We start from the raw sequence: 21,802 nt of genomic DNA, 5'->3' as shown, positions 1-21,802 counted from the left end.
ACAAGCCGTGGCAGGGAGCACATGATGGGTGCTGGAAACACCATCTGCTGCAGGGAGCTTTTGGGGCAGGAACGTTTGAGCAGGTCCTGGTTTCTGGCTGCCTTCAGCAGCTGGGACTCTGCATCCCCACCGCCTGTTCACAGGCGTCTCTCTCCCCGCAGGCAGATGCTCTGAGGGGGGGGGATTGTGCCTGTGTTTGGTCCCACTTTCCTCCCAAACTTCACTCTGAGGAAAAGAGGGTTGGTGCTGGGTGGGGAGGGCAGGCTGGGTCCGTGGAGGTGAAAAGGGTCTGGAATCTCCTGAGGCTGGGAGCGTGTGCTGCCTGTCACACTCCTTTACCGGGGGTCTCTGACCCAGTCCCGGGGGAGGTTGTGGAGTGAAAGCAGGTGTGTGTCTGTGTCAGGCTCTCTGTGGGTTATTTGGGGTGTAGGGAACAGACACACCAAACCTGTGTCTTCATCCAGGGCAGATGCAGGTGAGCGAGCTGCGGGTCACAGCTGGGCTGCCCTTGTCTGCTCCTCACACCCAGGCTCCTGCAGCAGCTGGAGGGAACACACCTCCCCCCCGGAGCCGGGTCAGTGTTTGAACAGTCAGGAAGGAAACGAGCAGCTGGTGCTGGGAGTCCTCAGGGTTTAAGGAACAGAGAAGAGTCTTGCTTGTAGCGTAGCTAAATGTGTTGAAGGTGAACTCAGCAGCACGTCCCTGCGTTTCCTGGGGCTGTGCTCCCCCTTCCCACGGCTCCCTGAGCCCCCAGGCTGCTGATGCTGCTCTTCTTGGGTGGGCAGGTTGTGGTTACAGAGTCTCCAGCATCCAAGGACAGCTCAGTGTGGTGCTGGGCTGCTTTAATCCACCTCAGTTTCATGCCCAGTTGTAGCTGTTGTTAAACAGTATCCAGGCAGCTCCCTTCTCATCAGCCCTGGGAAAAGGAGCTCTCAGCAGCCTCCCGGTGCCTGGTAACACCACGGGCTGTTGATTGTCTCCAGGGGCAGCCCAGCTCGGTCAGGTGGTTCCAGTGCCTGATCCCTGAGCGGTGCCAACCCACTGTAGGTCACAGGCACTGCTGCTGTCAGGGCTCAAACAAGGCTGGGCTCCAGCCCAGACCAGTGCTGGGACCCCACGGTGCTGGGTCAGCACAGACCCTGGGGGATTTGGCTGTGCTCAGTCGTGCAGTGCAGGGGGGACGGGCGTCCAGGGGACCCTCACCAGTAGATCCCAGGAGAGCTCCCCTTTCAGTGCGCTGGCTGTTGCTGTCAAGGAACAGCTTGGGCTTCAGCCCAGCCCTCCTGGGCTTGAAAGGCTTCCCAGAGCCCCTGCCTGTGGCACTGAAACGGGGGGCAAGCAGCAGGAGGGGCTGTGAGGGTGAGGGGACCAGGAGCTCATCCCAGCTGCGGGTTCGAGAGGCTGGGAGTGCCTGAGGATGGGGCTGCTGGTGTTACCTGCTGGTTCCACCCTTCTCAGCTGCTTGGGTTCAGGGGAGGGGGTGTGCTCGGGTACAGATGGGCTTGTGGAGAGGCCTCTTGGCCGTGTTTCACACAGGCAGGGAGCAGCTTGGGCCAGCAGGGCTTTGGGTCTCCAGGCTCAGCTGGGCAGGGACCTCAGGGCCTGGTGGCCTGTGTGTCTCCTGCAGCCCCTTTTCCTCCGTCACCTGCCCCTGACTTCTGCTGTAGGTGGTGGTGCCCATCCTGACGAACCAGCAGAACCATCAGGGCTGGCCGCAGGCCGTGTCCCAGGACGTTTCCCGCCACGCCCGCAGCCTGCAGAGCACCGTCCTCAGGGTGGTTGGCCAAGTAAAGGGCAAGACCCTGCTGCCCCTCCCAGCGGGCTCCGAGGGGGTCGAGGACCTTGACGTGGAGAATGAGACACTGTGAGTTCCACCCCGTGTTCTCCACTGGCTTTGCTCCAGCTCGTGTATCTGATGTGTCTTCTGGGCACCTTCCCCCAGGGCCGGTGACTCTTCACTCATGGCCCTCCAAGGACAATCCCCAGGACAACCATCCCCCTCCCCCTGATTTTCTGGCTATCACTAAATCATTTGGGTGGAAAAGGTCCTTGAGATCCCTGAGTCCAACCATTGCACCACCCCTGCCAGGTCCAACCATTAACCCTGTTCCTGGGCACCACATCTGCGTGTCTTCAACCCCTCCAGGGAGGGTGACAACACAGCTCCCCTGGGCAGTTAATGATTGTGGGGAGACCAAGAGCTTCAGGGGGAACAGTGCTGGGAGAGAGGATCTTGCTGGAGGTTTGGCTCTCCAGGTCAGGCCCTGAACCCAAATGGATCTGAGGTGGCAGCTCTGCCCAGAAGTGGCCACTGGCTCCTCGTTCCCACCATTTGTCTTATGAACAGTGTGGTGGTACCCACACTGCTGCAGAGCCTGAGCCATCTCCTCCAGGGGCTCATCCCTCTGTTAAAATAAAGGCAAAATCTTGAGGGTTTGGGTCATTTTGTTGTTTGGAAGCACAAAGCTGGTCTGTGAGCTGTGGCTTCTGGCTGCCCACGGTGTCGTCTGAAGCAGATCCAACTGAGCAGCACCCGTCAGCAGGTGGAAAGCAGGTAACCTTGGTTTGTCTTCTGCAGCCTGGAGCGGATAGACAGGTCTCTTGTACATGCCACTGAGTCTGCCATCATAGACTGGAGCTACCAGATCCAGGCAGCGCTGAAGAAAGAGTCCTCAGAGCCTCTCCTGCAAGGCAGCAACCCCAGCCCAAAGGTGGAACTGGAGTTCTGGAAGAACAGGTACTGTGGGCAGCCTGGCCAGGGCACGGTGGTCTCTTCCACTGGTTTTGGGTGGAGGGATGGGGCTGGTGGCATGATGGAGCTTCTAGGAGTTGAGGAGAGCAGGCTGCCTCAGGCTCAGACTTGAGCTAAGGAGGAATGCCTCTGCACGTAAAATGATCGTGTTCTGCAAACTGGGAGGTCACTGGGCAGCTGGCTGTGGTTTGGCATCACCCCAGCCCAGGGGCTACACCCCAGGGGAATGTGTTTGGAGATGCTCCTTCCATCTCTGTTTGCTGGGAGCCAGGCACAGAGCTGGTGCACACCTTCTGCAGGGCCTTCTGCAACTGGTGCAGCTTGGCTGGCTGCTGCTCCTCTCTTGGTGTCCAGGGGGTTTAGATGCTCTGGAGCCCAGGGAGTGGGGTTTCCTCCTGCCCCCTGAAAACCTCTGTGCTGTGCTGGTACGGGCTGACTCAGTCCATGCCTCGTGTAGGAGCTTCCTCCTGTTTACCCTCACTGCTGGGACATGGGCTCTGTGGAGCTGGAGGAAGTCCTGAACCAGCCCCAAGGAGGATGGATGGATGGATGGATGGATGGATGGGGTGTGTGGTCAGCTGACCCTCCCCTACACAGACCTGTAACATGTCTTGCTTGCTGTAGGTGTGAGGACCTGGAGTGCATTTATAATCAGCTGAGAACGAGGAAGGTCAGGAACATGATAGAGGTGCTGGAAAGAGTTCAGAGCAGCTACATCCCAGCCTTCAGAGTCATGCTGGCAGATGTTGAGGCAGGTAAGATGCTGGGGCACCTGCACCATGTCTCTGGGATGGCTTCTGGCCTTTGTTCTGAGCGTGGTGCTGCTGGTTTGGAGTTTGCTGTGAGCGACTGTGGGAGCTGCAGCCACGTTGCTGGTCCTGTCTCTGGTCCATGGAGTGAAACTGGGGGTGCTTGTGCCTGATCTGATTGTTTCCAGGCTTGCTCACTGGTCTGTGGAGCCAGGCTCAGAGGGGGTGGGTTTGGGAATGAATTCTGCTGTAACCCAGTGGGACTCACCCCAACCTCCCCCATCTTCTGTGGCCCCAGCCTGCAGGAAGGGAGCTTTGGGATAACAGGACACATCTGGGAGCCCTGTAGGTGGGTGCTGCTGGAGGATGAGCAGCCTTTGGCACGCAGGGGGTGGGTGTGCTGGGTGCTGGTCAGGACTGCTTGTTTTCCCAGGCACCTTGTGTCTGCTGAGGGGAGCATCCAGCTTGTCCCCCCACACACCGAGCTCGGTGGGTCTCACCACACCTTCCATTCCTAACCCAGCTTTGGTGGAGGCTCAGGACATCCAGCTGCACCTCACCCCCCTCCAGCACCATTTGGAGACCATGGAGAGGGTGGATTTCGGTGAGGTGAAGCCCCTCCTGGTGCCCCTGCTGCACGTGGTCTGTTTGATCTGGGTCACCTCCAAGCACTACAACGTGCCCGTGCGGATCGTCGTGCTGCTCCAGGAGATCTGCAACCTCCTCATTCAGCAGGTGTGTGGCCAGGGCAGGTCCTTCAGTGCAAGCCCCCTCTCTCCCCCTTTCCCCTGTCCCTCCCCAGCACAGGGATGTCTCCTCATGTTTAACGTGCAGGTGGGGTCCAGCACGAGGACCCACTGGTTAACGAGGGGCCCCTCGTGTGACTGTGCTGTTCCAGGCCCTGGTTTACCTGTCTCCAGAAGATCTTCTGAAGGGGGAGATGGAAGAGAGCCTGGGCAAGGTGCAAACAGCACTTGACATCCTGAACACCTTCAAAGGGGCGTTTGAGGAGCGAAGGGAGAAACTTCACACCTATTATGACCCAGGCCAGGAAGTGAGGGAGTGGGACTTCCATCCCTGCGTGGTGTTCACAAGGCTGGACAGCTTCCTGAGGAGACTGGAGATGGTGGAGGTGAGACTCTTGCTTTGAAAAACCCTGCAAGCCTTCTGCAGAGCTCTGTAGCCATGAATTCTTCCTGGTGTCTTCCCTTCCTTGCCCCTTCTCTGGATGCCAGGGCTGGGACGTTGCTGTGAGGTGCAAGGGCAGGGCTTTGTTTTGCCCTGTCCTGCTCAGTGTGCCTGTGAGCTCAGCACCTGTGTCCTGCTCAGCTCACCAGGTGTGTTCTCTGTTCCCAGGAGCCCCCTTGGACTCCTTGCTCCTGCTTGGGGCAAGGGGATGGGGCTTACTGGGAGCAGTGGTTGGTAGAGCTGTAGGTGAAGCAGTGCAACCTCCCAGCCCTCCAGTTGTCATCAGAGACACCCTCCAGTGGGGTCCTGCCTGCAGAGGACACGAGCTCCCCTCGAGCCTGAGCCATGGGGGCCTGGGGACGTGTTCCTTGCTGGGTCATCCCTTCACATCCGAATGCTCAGTCCAGCTGGGGTGCAGTGGCTCAGGGGTGTCCCAGTTTGCCAAGGTGGGACATCTGATGTCAGACCCCAGCTCCCAGCAGGGCTGAGGGCTCCTGGAGCCGGAGGGGCTGTTACCCTGCAGGGAGCAGGTGGGCAAGGTGTTTCCCTGGGAGGTGGCACTGCAGGCTGTGCAGGGTGGGAAGGGAAGGACCTGTGCCCCCATCCCAGCAGAGGGGTCTCTGGGAGGGGTCAGGAGTGCCTCCTGCACACACAGCAGCTGTGCTGAGCAGGAGCTTTTGGGCAGCTCAGGTCCCTGTAAACATCAGGGGTCTCCCCTCAGTCACAGCCTTGACACTGTGGCTCTGGGCTCTGCTGGGTGACGTTCCAGGGCCTTGTGGGTCCCTTTACGCACATCCCCTAACCCCCCTTCGGGGCAGTTTGACATCTGGCACAGAGTATCCAGTGGCAGCAGAGGTCCCAGGGGGTGGGATGCGCTACGCAGCCCCTGGTGCCTGTGGGGGGCAGGATCTGGGTCCCCCTCCCCAGCAGGGTGCCCAGCAAGGGCCTCTGCCCAGCTCCGTGCTGGGACAAGAGGGGTCAGCACCTTAACCTGCCTGTGCCTTTGAAGGGGCTCCTGGCAACTGCCCTGGACCTGGTGAAGCTGGAGAAGCTGGAGTTCAGCGGGGTTAAAGGGAGAGCCCTGGGCCAGCAGGTGCTGGACATGTACGAGGAGTTCCAGGAGGCCTACGGGGTGTTTGCAGGGAGAACCTACAACTGCCTGGACCTCAGCAGCACGGTAGGTGGGGACCAGCTTGGGGGAGCTCCAGCAACACGCGGGTGTCCCGACGCCGCGGTGATGGAGCCCTGGCTCCTGTGCAGCCCTGCTGGCTGCTTCCCAGCTCCTTCCTGCCTTTGCTACAGACTGAGCTGTCACTGTGGGCAGCAGAGACCTGCTGGCCTTTCCTGCAGACATCTGGGAGTGCCTCCAGGTCCATATCTGGCATGTCTTGCTGGTTCAGGACGTTAGACCTGTGCAGGGGGAAGCCGGGGTGTCCGTGCCTTGTGCACAACCTGTACCAGCATCCACATCCCTGCCCTCTCCTGCTCCTGGGGTCCAGCTTTCCTGAGGAAGGCCAAGGGCATCCTGGCTTGTGCCAGACCCAGCGTGGCCAGTGGGTCTGGGGAGAGGGGATTGTGCCCCTGGACTGGGCACTGGTGAGGCTGCACCTCGAGTGCTGGGTCCAGTTCTGCTCCTCAGCATCAGAAGGACATGGAGGCTGAGGGGAGCCCTTCTCCCCACCTCCCCTGCCCTGCCAGGAGGGTGCAGAGAGGTGGGCGACGGTCTCTTCAGCCAGGGGACAGGAGATGGGACAAGGGGCAATGGGCTGAAGCTGCCCCAGGGCAGGGTCAGAGCAGATGGGAGGGAAAAGCTCAGGGTGGAGACTCCAGAACCTCCCTGGGCACCCTGTGCCAGTGCTGTGAACCCACCTTTATTGTTGCCCCACTGCCAGCAGCTGAGGATTGAAACCACAGGCTGCTTGTGGCTTGAAAGTGGATTTGGAAGTCAGCAGGTGCTTCTGTGGGTTTCTTAGGCAACTGTGTTATCTCCAGGCCAGGTGGAAGGGAGAGGATGTGAAACAGCCCACCATGCCTCTGGGCTGGAGTCAGCGCTCGTTCAGCTGTGGAAAGCCCTTGGGACCAAAGGATGCCCATCCCAGAGGGCCATGATCTCAGCCAGGGGACAGGGCAGGAGTGTCCTCAGGCTCTGTGGGGCTGCTGCAGGGGCTGAGGTTGCTGGAGGAGGGGTTCAGTTCACGGTGAGCAAGAGGAGGACAGGCCTCTGGGTCGGGAGGTCCTCAGTGCTGTCCCACAGCCTCACCTGTTCTTCCTTCCCACAGGAGTTTGAGGAAGATGCTTTGGGTTTCCAGAGGAAAGTGGAAGACATCGACAGGAGGCTGGGCACTGTTTTCATCCAGGCTTTTGATGATGCCTCAGACCTGGAGCACGTCCTCAAGGTTTGTCTGTCCCGTCCCCGCTCGAAGGGAAATCGGGTGTCTGCAGCTTGTCTGGGTGGGAGCTGCACCCAGGGGCCCAGGTACTGCTGGGGCTACAGGCTGCTGTTTGGGGGTGGGAAGGGGTGGTGGGACAGGGAGACTTTGCTGTCCTTTAACCCAGCCAGCAGCTGGAACAACCACACAGTTCACCCAGTCCCCCCAGTGGGATGGGGAGAGAATAAGGGGAAAGAAAGGAAAACTTCACTTAGGAAAGTAAAAACTTTTGTATATATAAAAATATATTAAACATAAATTTATATATTATTATTATTAAATGGTATATATAAAAATATATGTATGTATAAATATAGAAAATATTAAGATATTTTATAGTTATATAATATATATTTATATATAAATGTGTATATATACACTGTATATATTTATATGTAAATATATACATGTATATATATTTCTATATATATTTATCTATATAAAGCACCAATCACCATATCAATAAACATTCTTTGGAACCAAAGTTCCAAAGATAAAGTGATAGAAGATGAAGATTTGTTGAGATAAAGCCAATTAAAAAGGACAGCAAAGGAAGGTGATGATGGTGATAATAATATCAACAATAATGATAGTAATAATGCAACATACCAACCAAGTGATTGCACAGCAGGATAGGTCACCACCCACACACCACTGATGCCCAGCTAGTAAATGGCTCAGTAAGTGGTAAAGAGATTTCCCGTTCCCAAAGTGCCCATCAGTGTGGACATCGGAGCTGGGGAGGAAGATGAAGCCTCCGTGCTAGTGAGGAACATAGAATCCCAGCCTGGGCTGGGTTGGGAGGGACCCCAAGGGTCACAGAGCTCCAACCCCCTGCCACAGGCAGGGACACCAACCTCCAGGCCTGGAACTACACAAGGTTGCCCAGGGCCCCATCCAACCTGGCCTTGAACACCCCCAGGGATGGGGCACCCACCCCCTCTCTGGGCAGCCCCTTCCAGCCCCTCACCACTCTCTCTGCACAGAACTTCCCCCCCAATCTCTCCTCTCCCCCTTCCCTCCTCCAGCTTCACTCCAGCCCCCTTGTCCTGGCAGTGTCCCAGGGGGTGTCTGCAGGAGCTGGAGTGATTTGTTTCCCTCTTTCCCTCCCCCTTCTCTCCTGTCTCCTCCCAGCTGCTGTCCGTGTTCGGGGGTCTCCTGCAGCGCCCAGCCCTCGCCGCCGCCGCTGCCGACAGGCGCCCCGCGCTCCTCAGGATGCTCAGCAGTGCCCTGCACCACGCCAGGCTCATCTACTCCAGGCACATGCAGGCAGAGCTGGAGCTGGGTGGGTGGCCTGTGCCCAGCAAACCTGATTTGACAGGGAATTGGATGGAGATGAATTTTTTTGGGGGGGAAACAATTTGCTGCCTCTGAGGGAGCCAACGCTCCCCAAGTGGCAAATGTTGTGGAGTTTATAGTTCCTCATGGCAGTGGAAATGTTGGGAAAGCTCTTTGCTTCATAGTGAAGCAAATGATGTGTTGAGGGGGTGGAATATCCCCCCATGTCCTTTTCACAATGTCTGTGTGAGCTTTGTGACCAGGAGGGGAGACACGTGGGGAGCTGTTCCATGGGGAGCTGAGGGGTTCCTCCCCACCCTTCTGTGCTGCCTCCATCACCCCAAGGGACTTCCAAACCTCATGTGCTCCTGACATGAACTTACTGCATTTCCCTTGCAGTGCTGGAGATGCCAAGCATGTGAGTGGGACTTTGTAACCCAGGGTCTCACTGGTCCTTTCCTCACGTGTTATTTCCCAGGAGTGTTGGCTCAGCAGGGTCTGAGTTGCCTCCCATCCGACTGTGAGGATTAGAGGGTGTCTTTCTGAGCACCAACCCCTTTACTTGCCTCAGAAACGGTACTGGAACTGGGCAGGTGCAGCTGCTGGAACCAGTGTGGGTGAACAGGGGGAATGGGGAGGTTCCTGGAGGGTGAGGCTGTCATTTGCTGCAGGTTTGGGTGTGAGGTGACACTGTGGGTGTGGGAAAGATGGTCAGAAATCCCCACAGCAGTGTTTGTGGGGAGCAGGGAATGCATCCCTGGTCTGTACCAGCTCTGACAGTGCCAGGCAGCTGCTTTGATCTCAGGGCCTTATTTGAGGTCCAGAGGCACCACGAGCCTTGCCCTGGTCACTTGGATCAGTGTCACAGGCACGTGGGTGTGAGGAGGGGCCCTGGGAAGCGGAGCAGTTCTGGGCAGGTGAGTGTCTCTGGGTGTATCCCTGGGCAGGTGAGTGTCTCTGGGTGTTGCAGTTACAGCCTGCAGTGACATGCTGTTTTTGTGCCCTGCCAGGGTCCCCCCCCGTGCACAGGAACATGCCTCCGGTGGCTGGGGCGCTGCGCTGGGCTCGGGAGCTGCGGGCGCGGGTCCAGGTGCCGTTCCGGCACTCCGGGCACATCCCACACCCGTGCGTGTCGGCTCCAGATAAGTTCCTGCACCACCTGAGAGCTGCTCTAACCCATCTGATGTTCTTTCCCTGCTGAACATTATCTGGTGGTTATAGCTGAGAGAATTCCCAGTCAGGGGGGTGGCAAGTGATGGCTCTGGTGCCCCTCAGCATCCCTCTGAGCGTTTTTGAAGGGAACTCGTTAGCTGGGTGTGTTCTGAGGTGGGTAAGAGGCACAGTGGGACAGCTCACGGGCCATTCACTTTTCAGGTGTGTGGCTCAGCACTTCCCTCTCCACGTCCCCTCCTCAGGCAGCTGCAGAGAGCGATGAGGTTGCTCCTCAGCTTCCTCCTCTCCCAACTAGCTGATCCCAAAGCCCTCAGTTGCTCCTCGCTGGACATTCCTTCCAGCCCTGCCACCACCTTTGTTGCCCCCTCTGGACACATCCTGCTTCAATTGTGGGTCCCAGAACTACACAGGGGAGGGTGAGGGCACAGCAGCACTAAATACAGCAGGAAACACTGCAGAGGGAACCATGGGGAGAGGATGGTCTTATGAGAACCACTCTGGGCAGCTGTCCCCTGGCAGCCTGGGCAGTGTGGCCAGGGCCCTGCCTCCTGTGCCTTGGGATGCCTTTGGCCATCCCTACCCCTGGGGTTTGAGGGGCACAGACTCAGCAGCCTCACAGAGCTGGAGGTGATGCTCAGCTTCTCCACTGTGTCCCCAGCTGCCTGGACTCTGCAGAAGGAAGAAGGGTGATGGAGAACTATGAAGAGCTGATCCAGCTGCTCGACAGGTAAGCAGTGGCTCAGGCAAGGGGGTACCTGCATGAGGAAACGTTCTCTAAGAGCTCTTCCAGCTTCTTTGCCATCCCAGGGCTTGGGATGTCCCTTCCTAAGCCAGAAGGAGCTTCCTGATGGGCGAGGAGGAGGAATCCCACTGCTGTATGCCACAGCCTGTCTGTGTAATGGCTTGAACTGGGAAGCTTGCACAGGAGGAACGGGAGCTGTGCAGCCTAGCAGGAGAGTTGTAACAAGCTTCATGCTCCATTGCATCCTGTCTGGATGCTGTCACTGCTTTTGGGTGTTTCTCTTGGTGTTTGTGGAGATGGTGTGGGTGGGTTGTTCATGTTCCTTCGTGTTCTTCGGTCCTCAGGAGTGGACTTTGCTTTCCTTGGCTGTATGTCTCGTTCTCCTAGCTTGGTAGCTACCTGAGGTGGTTTTGTTTGGGTTTTTTTCCTGGCAGGTATCAGGAAAAGCTCTATGGAGACTGGTCCCAGGCGGTCTCTGAGAAGTCCCAGTACAATCTGGCTCAGCCGCTCCTCCGGCGGGATCCGGAGACCAAACTCCTCACAGTCAATTTTGATCCCCAGGTGAGAGCTGCTGCTGCTGGTTGGCTTTCCTGCCTGCCCACAGGCAGGTCCCAAGCTCTGCCCCAGCGTGTGCAGGAGGGCTCAGGGCTAGAGGACTTCTGCTGAGGGCCCTTTGCAGAGCAGGCTGGAGACCCCTATGACACTTGGGATTGATTGGAGGGTGTCTGCAGGTCACTGGGGGTGGCTGTGTGGTGCTGAGCTCTCCACCTTGTTTCTCCAGCTGGTTTCGGTGCTGAGGGAGGTGAGGTACCTGCCTGGCAGCCAGAGGGGAGCCCTCCCACTGACAGCAGCAGAGATCTATTCCTCCAAGGAATCCTACCGGCAGCTGGTGGCCAACTTGGAGCTGATGGTGAACAGGTACAACAAGATCCTGAGGACAGTGCTGGAGGTGGAGTACCCCCTGATACAGGGGCAGCTGCAGGATATGGACTTGAAGCTGAAGGAGGCAGAGGAGACACTGAACTGGAAGATGGAGGGTGAGCTTGCTCTGGGTTAGGGGGAAAGCACACAACACTGGGGTCTCATCAGAGTCCCCCATGTGCCCAACCTCATCACCACTGAGACCTTCTCACCCCTCCCCTGCCCTGCCAGGAGGGTGCAGAGAGGTGGGCGATGGTCTCTCCAGCCAGGGGACAGGAGATGGGACAAGGGGCAATGGGCTCAAGCTGCCCCAGGGCAGGGTCAGCTCAGCTGGGAGGGAAAAGTTCTTCCCTGGCAGAGTTGTGGGGCTGTGGCACAGGCTGCCCAGGGAGGGGGCTGAGTCCCCACCCCTGGGTGTGTATAACAGAGGAGAGATGAGGTGCTCAGGGGTGTGGGTCAGCACAGGACAGGGACGGTTGGACTGGATGATCTTAAAGGGCTTTTCCAACCTGGTGATGCTGGGAGGGAGCTAGAGGCAGCTCTGTTGGTCGAGGTGTCTTGTGTTAATAGTTGGGGGAGAAGTCAGAGGCTGGTGTTGGGGTGCCCAAGAGCTTGGCCTGGCAGGAGGAGTCCTCAGGCATCTCATTTTTTACCAGGTGCCTGGGATCAGGTCTCGGTGATGCTGGATGGTGTCTGTGACCTTGAGCAGAGGGTACAGAGAGCCAAAAGCAACGTGGAGGAAATCCAGAGCATCGTGGGGTCGTGGGTGTCACCCATCTTTGAGAGGAAAGATGGTAAAAAGGAGTCACTCCTGAGCCTGGAGGACTGTCCAGACCAGCTGGAGAGACACTACAGCCTGGTCAGGGAGTCGGGGCTGCGGATTCATGCGCTGCTGAAGGTGAGGGGGGACCTTCCCCAGGGGTTGATGGCTCTCTGTGCCTGCCCTCTGTGCCTGTTCTCTGGTGAACCTGTCTGAGCTGTTTCACCTTAAAATGAATCCTCTGGCTCATTTGGAAATCGTGCCCGTTGTTAATTAACGGTGCCTTTAGTGGCTGAGCTGGGCTGTGGTGTGTGGGGTGTGTGGTGGTGTGGGGTGGCGTGGTGAGGTGCTGCTGGCTGGGCAGCGCTGGGCACCCAGTTGGGGCAGGACTGGAGCAGCTGCAGCCCAGTGAAGGAGTCGCTCCCAGTTCAGCTGCTGTGGAACCACTAGAGGGGAGTCGTGCATCAGGCTTTGGGATGCTGCACCCAGGAAGAATCCTGCTCCGGAGTGCTGAACCTGGCAACAGGGGGCAGCTGGCTGCCGCTGCCCCTTCTGTTTCAGACCCGCGGGGCAGGAGGTGATGCTGACAGGCCGGGGGAAGCTCTTGCAGGGCAGACTCAGCCCTGCCCTGTTTGAAGGCATCTTCTTCTTCCAGGAGAACCAGAGCCTCTTGCTTGCAGACCCAGCATCCGATACCTGGAAGGCCTATGTGGATTACGTGGATGAGATAGTCCTGGATGGGTTCTTCTCTGCCATTGAGTGCTCACTGAAGTACCTCCTGGAAAACACAGGTGGCTGCTGGCTCCTCTCCCTGGGTTGTGATGGCTTCTTCAGCCTCACCAGAGGGAGGTTTCTGTTCTGTGCTCTCCCTTGTGCCTGAGAGTTCTTCCCTTCTCCCTGCAGTGCCTCTGGCTCTGCCCTCAGCAGGGCCTGGAGAGCTCCAGGCAGGGTGGGTGACTCTGCTGCAGGAGCAAAGTGCTGCTCAGGGCAAGGGATGGAGAGGGCTCTGCACCATTTGCAGGGATTAATGAACAGACTAAATGGAGGTGTCATCCCAAGCCTGTGCTTGGGCACCTGCCATCTCCCCCCCTCACGTGCCCCAGGTGTCAGAGTGACCCCATCTTCCATCTGGGGAGAGTCTCAGGGGCTGGCTCTGCTGAGGAAAGGCATGAAGCCAAAACCTCCCCTGAGCTTCGTCCAGGGAAGAGGTGAGATGGGAGCAGAAGTCCCTCAGTCAGACCTCCTGCCTCAGGCTGCTGTGGAGGGTCACTCACTCTGCTGAGGGCAGCTTGTGTCCAGCTAAAGCCCATCTCCAGGGATGCTCCTCTCTGGGATGTGGGACACACCTTGTGGCAGAACTGCATCCAACTCCTCAGCACCCTGTTCACACCCACACCCAGAGCTTCACGTTGGCTGCAGCCTCCAGAGCTGGGTTTCTCCTGCCTTTCTCCAGTAAATTAAAGAGCCTCTTGGTTCCTGTTGGTTTTCTCCTCTGCAAGTACTTAGGCGCTGTAATTGCTCAGCTCCCAGACTCCCTTTTGATTAGCTAAAGGGCTCTCTGCAAGGCTTCCCTCCACAGCGTTTCTTCCAGCCCTTCAATCACTTGTGTCTCCTGTGGGTACCAGTACCTCAGCTGGTTTGCCAGCACCTCCCCTGTGCTGGGTGAGGTCACTGCACCCAGCCAGTGTGTGCCTGCATCCACACCTGCCTGCAGTCCCTCTGGGGCACGTGTGTGTCTTGTGGTGGGGTGGTAGTGGAGATCCCTTTTCTCCCCTTGGGAGAGATCCTGGCACATCTCTGTTCCTCCCCACCAGATCCCAAGGCAGGGCTCGCCCCCCTGTTTGAGGTGCAGCTGGATTTGGTGGTCCCAGATTTGGTATTTCGCCCCTCCTTGGAGCCTGGCACAAACGATGGCTTCTGTGACCTGGTGGAGAGTCTCCTCAACGACATCTACCGGCTCTCGTCGCTGGTGCCCAGGCTGGCTGAGCACAGCGGCTTCCCACACTACCAGGTCTGTGGCTGCAGGGCAACCTGGGGCTGCGGGGCAGGGAGGAGGCACCGTGCTGCTCCTGCCTCACTGTGACCCCCCTCCCCTTCTGCCCCCCTTCTCCCCCCCATCTCCCCCCCATCTCCCCCCCATCTCCCCCCCATCTCCCCCCCATCTCCCCCCCTTCTCCCCCCCTTCTCCCCCCCATCTCCCCCCCATCTCCCCCCCATCTCCCCCCCATCTCCCCCCCATCTCCCCCCCATCTCCCCCCCATCTCCCCCCCTTCTCCCCCCCTTCTCCCCCCCTTCTCCCCCCCTTCTCTCCCCCCCTTCTCCCCCCCTTCTCCCCCCCTTCTCTCCCCCCCTCTCTCCCCCCCTCTCTCCCCCCCTCTCTCCCCCCCTCTCTCCCCCCCTCTCTCCCCCCCTCTCTCCCCCCCTCTCTCCCCCCCTCTCTCCCCCCCTCTCTCCCCCCCTCTCTCCCCCCCTCTCTCCCCCCCTCTCTCCCCCCCGCCTCTCTCCCCCCCTCTCCCCCCCTTCTCCCCCCCCCCTCTCTCCCCCCCTCACTCCCCTCTCCCCGTCCCAGGCTGACATGGAGGACATGGCTGACCTGGCCGACATGCGGCAGGCGGTGCTGGGGCGGGCGCAGGCCGCGGTGGCAGCGTGCTGTGAGTACCGCAGCGCCTTCGAGCGCTACTCCTACCTGTGTGGGGAGGACAGAAAGGAGTTCTGCCGCCAGTTCCTCCTCTACGGGCACATCCTCAGCGCTGCAGAACTGGAGGCCCATGCTGAGGACGGGGTCCCCGAGGCGCCTCCCACGCTGCAGCAGTTCAGGGAGCAGATCGACTCCTACGAGAAGATCTACGAGGAGGTGAATGGCATCGAGCCCGTCAGCGTCTTCCAGAGCTGGATGAAGGTCGATGCTCGGCCTTTCAAGGTGTCCTTGCTGAACGTGGTTAAAAGGTGGAGCTTGGTCTTCAAGCAGCACCTCGTGGACCACGTCACGCACAGGTAAGAGCTGTTCCTGTCTCCTCTGCCCAGGACCTGGGCTGAAGGAAGGGGGTTTCTCTTGTCGTGGCTGGGCTTTGCCATGTCCTGCTGATAACCAGCAGGCTAGTGGAGGAACAGGAGAAGGAGAAGCACGCCAACTCCTTCATGTCCCTTGTATCTCTGTCCCCTGGTCTCTGCTGGGAGTGGGTGTGGCTGAGTGTGTAAGGTGGAAGCAGTTCTGTGGGTACTCTTGACGTGCCCATGAGCCGATGCTCCTGGGATCTGTGTGGTGTTAGGCAGGATTGGCCATTCATCCTGCTCCAACCAGCCTAATCTCTGGTAGGGCTCCGGGCTGCTGGCTGCAGCGCTGTGTTAATGCCCCGAGGTGCCTGCTCTGCTGCTCTGTAAAACCCCCCTGGGTGTGAGCTGCCTTGGGAAACGAGGCAGCATGTGGAGAAGCAGCCCCATTTGTTGTGGCCTTGTAGCCAGGTTCCTGTGGGGATCTTTACTCCTGGTACTGGGATGAAAACTGTCCTTTCCAACTCGCTCCCCTCCAGACCCCTCCTGAGCTCGCAGTTCTCCATTGTACCGCTTCTCAGATACCTTTTCTCCAGCCTGAGAAGTCCCAGCCTATTTATCTGGTCCTTGCTGGAAGCTGTACCACGTCTGTGGAGCTGTTGGAGCACAAGCTGGGGTTCTGGTGCCCAGCCAGGCCTTCCCCCTCTGTGCAGGGAAGGCTGGTCACTCCTTCGCTAGGAACTGTCCTCATCTTGTCCCCTCCTGCTCTGTGCTGCACAGCTTGGCTGACCTCGAGGAGTTCATCAAGACTGCTGACCAAGGTTTGAGCAGAAAGCTTGAGAAGGGGGATTATGCTGGTTTGGTGGAGATGATGGGTCACCTCCTGGCTGTCAAAGAAAGGCACAGGGCCACCGACGCCATGTTTGAGCCCTTGAAGCAAACCATCGAGCTGCTCAAGGCCTACGAGCAGCAGCTGCCAGAGGAGGTCTACAGGCAGCTGGAGGTGGGTGAAAACTTGTGGGGGACACACCGGTTTGCTGGGGAGCACAAGGCAAAAAGCTGGGTATGAGGCAAAGAGAGCGTGAGATGAAGAGCGCTGGAGGAGCCTGTCAGGCCCCGCTGCCTGTCATTAGAGGGCCTCAGTGGATAGTGTTTGGCTGGGGGGGGTGGGATGTGCCTGGGTAGCCCCGAGTGCTGGAGTTACGCTGAGATTCTTCTTCTAAAGCTGAGATTAAGCCTTTTGTTGGGGCTGCAGACAGGGAACTGCCAGCGCCGGCGATTGCTCTCGAAAGAAATGAATGCATTTCCAAAGACATCTGGTAATTAGGTGGAGTTGTAATTATTTTTAAATAAGACAGTTCTTGGCAACTGTGGGGATGGGGAGGCTGGTGTTGGCAGAGGAGTTGCCTTCTCCTAGGACCTCAGTCCTCCACTGGGTCTGTAACACGGAATGTGCTTGGCCCAGGGGACAGCACTGGGAGTGGGTTGTGAAGGTGTTTGGGCACCTTTCCACAGCTGGCTCTGGTGAGCCAGTTTTCTTTTGGAAATTCCTTCCCTTTCCGGAAAGGAGAGTGTGAGGTGGAGGTTGGAAAAGACTGTGAGGTGCCCAGCCAGCCCTGGGGAGGAGGAGACCAGGACTGGCAGCAGCCCCAGGGTATTGCAGTGCAGAAGCCTGTGGCTACGTGCTGATGGACACCCTGTAGGGTTGGGGTGCTGGAGGCAGAGGGGTCGGGGTAGGACCTTCTGGGGAGATGTTCCTGCCTTGTGCACCTGTGCAGCAAAGGCTCCAGTTCTCTGCTGCAGGTTTGGGTGGGAGCTGGGTGGGGTTTAGTGGTTTACTCTGGTTTTCTGCTTGGGTGACTGATCTGTGGGTGGCCAGGTCACCACAGCTGGAATGGTTAAAGGTCCTAAAGATACCTGGGTTCCTACAGAACCCCTGAAAACCAGGAGAGCTGCATTACACGGATGCTCTGGCTTCTGTGACAGCTTGAGTCCAGCATGGAACCTGGTGCTGTGGGGGCCCAGCCCTGTGAATGCCTCTGCCCAAGAGCTGCTTGTCTGGGGTCTGTTTGTGCAAACACACTCAAACAGCTGCTTGGTTTTCCTGATCTGGAACTCCTGCTGGTGCAACATCTTCTGCTCCAAGAGCTGACAGGAAATGTCCCAGGCTCTGTTTCTTAATTAACTCTGGGAAGGCAAGATGATCTGATGAGCTCTCCTCTGCAGCTCATCCTCCTGCCCTCAGCCTCTCCACGCAGGCTCCAGGCCCTGCTGGGCTTGGAATTAGGATCACTGCTGTCCGTTGGGCACTGAACCATTCTGGGAGCCCAGAGCTGGTCTGGGATCCTTCTTCTGAAGCTAGTGGCCATGGTGTTGCAATCAGAGGGTCAGTTGCAACCTTTCAGTCTTCATTAATCTTCAAAAGTGTGAATAATGGGCAAGTTTCACCCCAAATGGTGGGGCTGGCCTTTGCATCCCAGAACTGCCTCACAGTCCTAGCCACGGGATCCGGTGCTTTTCCCGCCCTGTGCTTACCCATCAGCAGGTCAGACTCGCTGTAGGTTGGGTATCAAGCACAGCCTGTTGCTTGCAGGAGCTGCCGGAGAGGTGGAACAACACGAAGAAGCTGGCGGTGGCGGTGAGGCAGCACGTGGCTCCTCTGCAGGCAGATGAAATGGCGGCGCTGCGCAGAGGCTGCGCGGCCTTCGATGGGGAGCAGCACCGGTTCCGCGAGCGGTTCCGGAAGGAAGCGCCCTTCAGGTACGGGCAGATCACAGTGTCAGAGGGGAAAGTGTTCTGGGGTCAGTGCTGGGAGGAGTGTTGCTGGAACAGGCTGCCCAGAGAGGGGGTGGGTGCCCCATCCCTGGGGGTGTTCCAGGCCAGGTTGGATGGGGCCCTGGGCAACCTTGTGTAGCTCCAGGCCTGGAGGTTGGTGTCCCTGCCTGTGGCAGGGGGTTGGAGCTCTGTGATCCTTGGGGTCCCTCCCAACCCAGACCAGGCTGGGATTCTATGATCATATCCCAGTGTCCTGAGGACACAGGTTTGAGCCCTTGCAGACATTTCCTGCCTTCCCACCATGTTGTATCTGTTGTGTCTGGCTGCTCTTACCCTGTGAGCACTGTCCAGTGTTAGCAGGAGGTTCCATCTGGATGCTGACTGTCCGGTGTCACCTTAAGGTGACATCAGTAGTGCCACGTGGCTGTGCCATCCATGTGTAGCATGCATCTTTCATCTCTGCTCTCTCTCAGAGGCACTGTTTGTTTTATGTTTTCTTTAGAAGTTGTTACAATATCACTTAGGAAGAATAAACATTCCTTTCTAGGTTTGACACTGAAAAGCCTTATCAGCTGCTCGATGCAAAGCACATGGAGATTAAACAAATGGAGTCGGCCATGACCTCGCTTTATGAATCAGCTGGTCTGTTTGAAGTCATGGTGCCAGATTATAAACAGCTGAAGCAGTGCAGAAAGGAGCTGTGTCTTCTCAAAGAGCTCTGGGATGTGATCTCCCTTGTGAACACAAGCCTTGATGACTGGCAGACCACCAAATGGGTCGATATTAACGTGGAAAACATGGATCTGGAGTGTAAAAGGTTTGCAAGAGAGATTCGGAACTTGGACAAGGAGATGAGGGCGTGGGATGCTTTCATCGGGCTGGACAGCAAAGTGAAGAACATGCTGACGGCCCTGAAAGCTGTGGCAGAGCTTCAGAACCCTGCCATCAGGGAAAGGCACTGGAGTCAGCTGATGCAGACAACGGGCGTGAGGTTTGCGATGGACGCGGACACCACTCTCGCTGACCTCCTGAAGCTCAACCTGCATAACTTTGAGGATGAGGTTCGTGACATTGTGGACAAAGCAGTGCGGGAAATGAGCATGGAGAAGGTCCTCAAGGAGCTCAAACTGACCTGGAGCACCATGGAGTTCCAGTATGAGCCTCACCCCCGGACAAGCATCCCACTGCTCAAGTCAGATGAGGAACTCATCGAAACTTTAGAAGACAACCAGGTCCAGCTGCAGAATTTAATGACCTCCAAATACATTGCCTTCTTCTTGGAGGAGGTGTCTGCATGGCAGAGGAAGCTGTCCACCGTGGACTCTGTCATTTCTCTCTGGTTTGATGTGCAGCGTATGTGGTCCCACTTGGAGAGCATCTTCATAGGCTCGGAAGATATACGGGCTCAGCTCCCCAAGGTATGAAACCCCAACCCTGTTCTCCCTGTTTGGAGAGTGTTGAAGAGCCTCCCTTATATGAACTAGGGTTATCAGTAATCCAGGTTCCTCAGAGCTGGGCTATCCTCCTGCTGCCTGCCTTTGTTGGAGGCTCCCTTGGTGCTGTAGCAGCTTCCCTAGTGCTGCCCCAGGATGATCTTACACTGCAGGTTGGGCTTGAGCCATGTGGAGATAGTGATTTGCTCCACCTGAGGGTCCTGCACAGCCCAGCGACACCCAGACAGTAACCCCCTATCTCCATCCCTTCCCTCTGGTCTGCTGGGGCTGTTCCTCCCTCTGCTTTGGAGGGCGCTGGGCACACCTCTCTTGCTGGGCAGTGCAGACGGGCTGGAACCTGCTGCCCTGATGCTGTCCCACGTGCCAGCAAGCTCTGATATCCAACAGCTATCTAATGGCATGGGTGACATCACATCAGGGTTTCAATCTGCATCCTACTGGGCAGCTCTCTGCATCCCGGCACCGGTCTGGCAGGCAGCACGAATCTGCAGCCTCTTCCCTAAGGAAAGGATGAAGCTCCAAGCCTCTGAGGGCTGAACCTCCTCAGGATCCATCCAGGGCTGGGCAGGGATGTGCTGGCAGGGCATGGGATGCAGATCTCAAGCTGGTGTGCCGGAGGGCTCACCCCTCCAGCCAGAGCTTTGCTACTGGGGCTGAACACAGGTTAATGTGGAAGCATAACCAGGACAGCTTGGAGCAAGTTACTCAGTGTCCTGGCTCCCTCAGGAGGCCTGGCTTGGGAACATAGCTTGCTTTATTCTTTATTCTTCACTGTTTAGCTCCAGAAATTCAGGTCCCTGTTAGGTGCAGAGCATAACTCTGTGTGCTCCAGTGCTGCTGACCTGGGGTTTTTGTGGCTTTAACTCAGGTGAGGAGGGACTCCCGTCTGGCAGTGTCATCATGCCCATGTCAGGGGTGGGCACTGGGACTCCTGCTACAGTGCAGGAGAGGAAGAGCAAACTCATGTGGCCTTGGTGCCCTTTCCCCCATGTGGGAGCATCTCATGCTCCAGAGAAACGTGGTGTTTTGATTCAGTGAGACTTGGTGTTAGATGGTAGGTCCCAGGCATTGGCTTCTGCACGGAGCACTCTGTCCACAGCCCCTTTGAGATACAGCAACAAGAAGGCAAGAGCCTGCTGAGCACTTGTTTCAGGCACACAGGTGAAAAAGCCCTTCTGGAATGGTTGAGCCATCCCTCTGCAGTGGACAGAAGGCAGAGGGTCTTCCCCTCAGCCCCAAGACAGCACCCAGAGGATGAGCCCTTCTAGCCCAAAGTTGGTGTCTGGCTGTGATGTGTCCTTGTTCTGCCTCTCAGGACTCCGAGCGCTTCGAGGGGATTGATGTGGATTTTAAGGAACTGGCGTATGAAGCTCAGAAAACCCCAAATGTAGTTGAGGCCACCAGTAAACCAGGCCTGTCCCAGCAACTGGAGGACATTCAGAGTAGGTAGGTAGAACCAGCCCTGGGGTTTTGTGTGAGACTGGGGATCCACGTGTTCGTTGGACCTTGGCTCTGAGGCTTTCTTCCTGGACACTGTGTTCACAATTCGCAGCATGTCAGACCTTTCTCCAGGCTCTTCCTTTGTGCCCCATCACCCTGCAGACCCCAAAGCAGAGTCTGGCTCTGTGTAGGTGCCAACTCCCACCCCGAGTATTGATTTGCACACGTACAAAGCATCCGGCTGCTTTTAGGAACAGGGGACCTCTCCCCTGCCCCAGCCACACCTGGTCAGCAGTGTGGCCAGGCCGACCTGCAGCAGGGCTGTGCCTGTGTCCTTTAGTTTATGGGATTGCCTTGGCATGAGGACCCTTCACACATGGTGCAAACAGGCTTTGTCTCCCCAGGTTGTCCCTGTGTGAGAAGGCTTTGGCTGAGTATCTGGACATGAAGAGGTTGGCCTTCCCCAGGTTTTACTTCATTTCTTCTGCAGATTTATTGGACATTCTTTCCAATGGCACCAACCCTCAGATGGTAAGCCTGGAACTGCACCACCTCTGTGTTTTCCAGCAATGTCCTGGTGGGAGATGCTGTCCTGGGACTCTCCTGTACCTTATCCTCTCTTGAGGGCTTTGTTTCCCACCCTCACTTGGATTAATAACATTCCTTTCACAGCTAGCCTGTATCTGTCATCCTTGAAAGGCCACACGTGCTGTACAGTGTCTGATCTAACCCTGCTGATCCTTGCAGATGGTTCTGAAGTTGCTGCACAGAGCAGATCTGTGTTTTGGTGTCATAAAACGAGTGGGTTTGTTTCTGCTGGGATACAGTGAGGTTGGAGGAAACATCTTTCTTGAGCATCTCAGCCAAAACTCATCTCTGACCTTGGATCCCCAACCTGGGATATCACCAAACAGCATCTGCTGTTGGATGCACCACACACTGGACATGCAGATGTGGAAATGTTGACAACTGTTGGCTTGGAGAGGGCCCTTTTATCAGGCAGAAGACTCATTTACTTGTCAGCCACTTCTTTCCCCATGCAAAGACCTTTGGGATCTCTTGATTGTAGGGGGAGAGAAGAACACAGCCTGAAAAGTGGTCAGACAGTGGCTATGGCCCAAGCAAGCAAGTAAATCTCTTGGCTTGCCAT

General features: G+C 57.2%; 1 protein-coding gene across 1 annotated transcript in view; it reads left to right on the top strand.

Moving 5' to 3' along the window:
• Window positions 1–21,802, top strand: part of DNAH9 (dynein axonemal heavy chain 9) — a gene marked incomplete at its 5' end in the record, with an annotated part of 131,683 nt that overhangs the window by 1,163 nt on the left and 108,718 nt on the right. Inside the window, 21 exons of the mRNA XM_084273706.1 lie at window positions 1,668–1,864; window positions 2,579–2,737; window positions 3,377–3,507; window positions 4,025–4,236; window positions 4,400–4,633; window positions 5,699–5,866; window positions 6,969–7,085; window positions 8,253–8,403; window positions 9,407–9,521; window positions 10,228–10,296; window positions 10,746–10,872; window positions 11,093–11,348; window positions 11,889–12,130; window positions 12,648–12,783; window positions 13,807–14,003; window positions 14,562–14,986; window positions 15,764–15,986; window positions 17,577–17,743; window positions 18,306–19,176; window positions 20,528–20,658; window positions 21,057–21,183. Coding sequence (XP_084129832.1) covers window positions 1,668–1,864; window positions 2,579–2,737; window positions 3,377–3,507; window positions 4,025–4,236; window positions 4,400–4,633; window positions 5,699–5,866; window positions 6,969–7,085; window positions 8,253–8,403; window positions 9,407–9,521; window positions 10,228–10,296; window positions 10,746–10,872; window positions 11,093–11,348; window positions 11,889–12,130; window positions 12,648–12,783; window positions 13,807–14,003; window positions 14,562–14,986; window positions 15,764–15,986; window positions 17,577–17,743; window positions 18,306–19,176; window positions 20,528–20,658; window positions 21,057–21,183 — 4,455 coding nt within the window. The remainder of the gene's footprint in view (window positions 1–1,667; window positions 1,865–2,578; window positions 2,738–3,376; window positions 3,508–4,024; window positions 4,237–4,399; window positions 4,634–5,698; window positions 5,867–6,968; window positions 7,086–8,252; window positions 8,404–9,406; window positions 9,522–10,227; window positions 10,297–10,745; window positions 10,873–11,092; window positions 11,349–11,888; window positions 12,131–12,647; window positions 12,784–13,806; window positions 14,004–14,561; window positions 14,987–15,763; window positions 15,987–17,576; window positions 17,744–18,305; window positions 19,177–20,527; window positions 20,659–21,056; window positions 21,184–21,802) is intronic.

The sequence above is a fragment of the Gallinula chloropus genome, assembly GCF_964237585.1.
Source record: "Gallinula chloropus genome assembly, chromosome: 20".
NCBI classification, from domain to species: domain Eukaryota; kingdom Metazoa; phylum Chordata; class Aves; order Gruiformes; family Rallidae; genus Gallinula; species Gallinula chloropus.
This window is presented reverse-complemented; position numbering and strand designations above follow the sequence as displayed.